The sequence below is a fragment of the Wasmannia auropunctata genome, unplaced genomic scaffold (genome assembly GCF_000956235.1).
Source record: "Wasmannia auropunctata unplaced genomic scaffold, wasmannia.A_1.0 LD294819.1, whole genome shotgun sequence".
Classification (NCBI taxonomy): Eukaryota; Metazoa; Arthropoda; class Insecta; order Hymenoptera; family Formicidae; genus Wasmannia; species Wasmannia auropunctata.
The window spans coordinates 93,139-96,022 of record NW_012068071.1 but is presented as its reverse complement, the minus strand read 5'-3'; the positions used below and the strand labels follow the sequence as shown (position 1 = coordinate 96,022).

General features: G+C 30.0%; 1 protein-coding gene across 1 annotated transcript in view; it reads right to left on the bottom strand.

Annotated features, from left to right (window-relative positions):
• LOC105461299 (transmembrane and TPR repeat-containing protein 4) overlaps positions 1-2,745 on the bottom strand; it is a 5,233-nt gene extending 2,488 nt beyond the window's left edge. Inside the window, exons 1-7 of the mRNA XM_011707795.1 lie at positions 2,500-2,745; positions 2,182-2,407; positions 1,909-2,092; positions 1,369-1,548; positions 846-1,303; positions 382-765; positions 203-310 (exon numbers count right to left, since the gene is read on the bottom strand). Coding sequence (XP_011706097.1) covers positions 203-310; positions 382-765; positions 846-1,303; positions 1,369-1,548; positions 1,909-2,092; positions 2,182-2,407; positions 2,500-2,530 — 1,571 coding nt within the window. The 5' untranslated portion in view covers positions 2,531-2,745. The remainder of the gene's footprint in view (positions 1-202; positions 311-381; positions 766-845; positions 1,304-1,368; positions 1,549-1,908; positions 2,093-2,181; positions 2,408-2,499) is intronic.
• Positions 2,746-2,884: the final 139 nt, after the last annotated feature.

The window sequence follows — 2,884 nt, the reverse complement described above, 5'->3', positions numbered from 1 at the left end:
TATATATATATATTTATTTATATTTATATAATGAACATTTCTATTTCTTAATATCACAATGGAAAGAAAGAAAAATAGAGAGGAAGAGAGAATGCGTATGCGTGCGCGCGCGTACGTGCGTTCTGCTTGTGTATAAGATACAATAAGATGCAACTATTCATTTCTTAAGTGACAATACTTAACCTTACGATTTTAAACTTACTGTAAATTAACAGCTTGTTTAAACAAACTTACAGCTTCCAAAAGCTGCCCGTCATCCTTGAGTAAATTGCCAAGATTATTCATAGCTTGAGCATATTTTGGATTTAATCTATGTAATGTAAAGATAAATGTATAACGATGAAGTTTCTTAGTAGAAAATTAAAAAACTTTATACATTACCGTAAAGCTTCTTGATATTCCAATTTGGCAAGATGAACGTCTCCTGCATCCGCAGCATTTTTCGCGATATTGTAATGCACTTTTGCATTGAGAGGACATACGTCTAATGCCGATTGAAAAAGTAACTTCTCATTTCTCCACTGACTACTCCTTATCCAAGAACGTATAAATAATAATAGAATGAGCATCGCATATGCTAATAACGACGTTTTAGTCAATGAAAATCTGGCAGAAAATTTCTGTAAGCCTATAACAACCAATAAACAATATCCCGCCGAAGGAATATATAATACTCTCTCTGCCAAAACAAATCCAACATTGAAGAAAATATTACTAGCTGGCAGAAAAGGACAAATCAATATTGTAAGTCCCATAATTACGTATCTGCAAAAGTTCATATACTTTATACACACATACATTTCTCAGCATGTATTTTTTCAAATTAAAAAAAATTTTTAAATTACCTTAAAGTCTTGTCCTTATAAGAGGTAAACGTGTATATAATTAACGTTCCAAACATGAACCAGGAACTAATGACCACAAAAGTTCTATAATCATAGCCAGTGATCAGAGATACACAGCCCATTGACCAGTCGAAACAGAGCCATATGGGGCATATAAGTAACCATATATTCAGGCAATAGATATAATTATAATTAAGTATACGAAGCAATATATTATCCATAAAAGATGCTGGATTATCTACTGATTGAAATTTTGGAGTGGAAAACCCCATAATACTAAATCTGAGAAATAAGAGTATTATTGCGATGAAAACAAGTGCGGCAAGTCGTAACACAGTATTTTTATATTTAATCAAGTTATTTAAATTTTTATTAATGTGTTTAAACGAAAAAAATTTGATTATGTCAATTGGATATATTTTGTTCACAATAACTATATCATATATTGCACAAATACCCTGTAAAAAATAAATATCTTTTAGTTACATAAGAATCAGTTTAGGAATGCAATTTTGATACTCACAATTGTAGTGATTCCAGTTTCTTTACACAGCATTGCTGCAGTTATACAAATAACAAAACTGGGCATAGCAACCCATGCACGTACTATATTTTTTGCATGTATTATATGGCTGTACAACAAAATTGATAGCCATGTAAATAAACTGCATAATAATTCAGCACGTCCAACAATTCCAGATACCTGATGTAAAAGAATACAAATATAATTACAATGTATTTAGATACAATTAATCCGAAAATAGTTAATTAATTTTTTTGTGTAAACAATAACTTAGGTGTTTTAATAAAAATTATTCTAATAAAAATCACTATTATTAATTATATATTGTATATTATTGTTCTAAAATTTATTACAATATTCAGATCATTATGTACATAGATTTATTCAATATTTTCTTAAAAAAAGAAATAAAAAGAATAGTATGGACTCTTGATCAATAAACTATTAAAACTGAGCTTGTTTCTTATTCTACCAGGATGTAAAAATTACTTCAGTTTAATACTATTTGCCCGTTAATAATATTTTTATGATTATAATTACAGCCTCTGTATGAATTGGATGAACGGCGAATAAAGCTGTGGCATAAAATGAGATACTCTGTCCTTCTGGCCCCAAAAATACATTGTATACGAATAAAGTTAGTAAACAAATTACACTGTGTAATATTATGTTTACAATATGAAAGTCCTGTGAAACTAAGTCTTGTCGTAACCAAAAATGTAATCTACAAGGAAAAAAGAAAATTGATTTTTGTAGTTTTTTGACAAAATAATGTTACATATATTATGGATACATTTGATAATATAATTTTACCTGAAACTAAGGATGGTAAGAGGTCTGTACGATTTGTGGCTTTGCTTGTGGGATAATTTAGTACCCCAAAAGTCATTTTGAAATATATCCCAGAATGGTGTGTCACGTACATCAATATTATTGACGATAGCCTCGGTATCGTCAAAAACAAAATTTCCGTCATAACTGTTGAGAAAACAAAGTGACAAAATTACGATTATCCAAGGAGAAAGCGATGGCGAAACAGCTGAAAATTTATAAAATGTTTCATTAAAAAGTGTTACTCTCTCATGCATATATTTAATTGTATATCTAATTGTACATTAAATAATAAGTCACCTGGCAAATAAGTCACTATTTTATTTTTCATATTTTAAATAAAAAACAGATTACTATCTTTGTTTATAAATACAATCATTCGTACTCTCGAAAATAAACAAACTTTTCATATAAGAAAACATGGTCGAAACCACTGACAAGATATTGTTAAAGACCGTCAGCGCTTCCACCATGGCCTAGGGCGCCTAGGCCTCTGGCATGGAGGACTGGAGAGAGCATATCGGTGGTGGTTTCATCTTAAGCCCGTATCAGACTAAAGATTGAGATTGAGATTGAATTGGGATTTAACCAATTAGAAGAAAGAAAACCAATCTCAAATTTAGTGAACTTTGTTTTAATTGGTCAAATTCCATTACAATCTCAATCTCAATTTTTAGTCTGATAC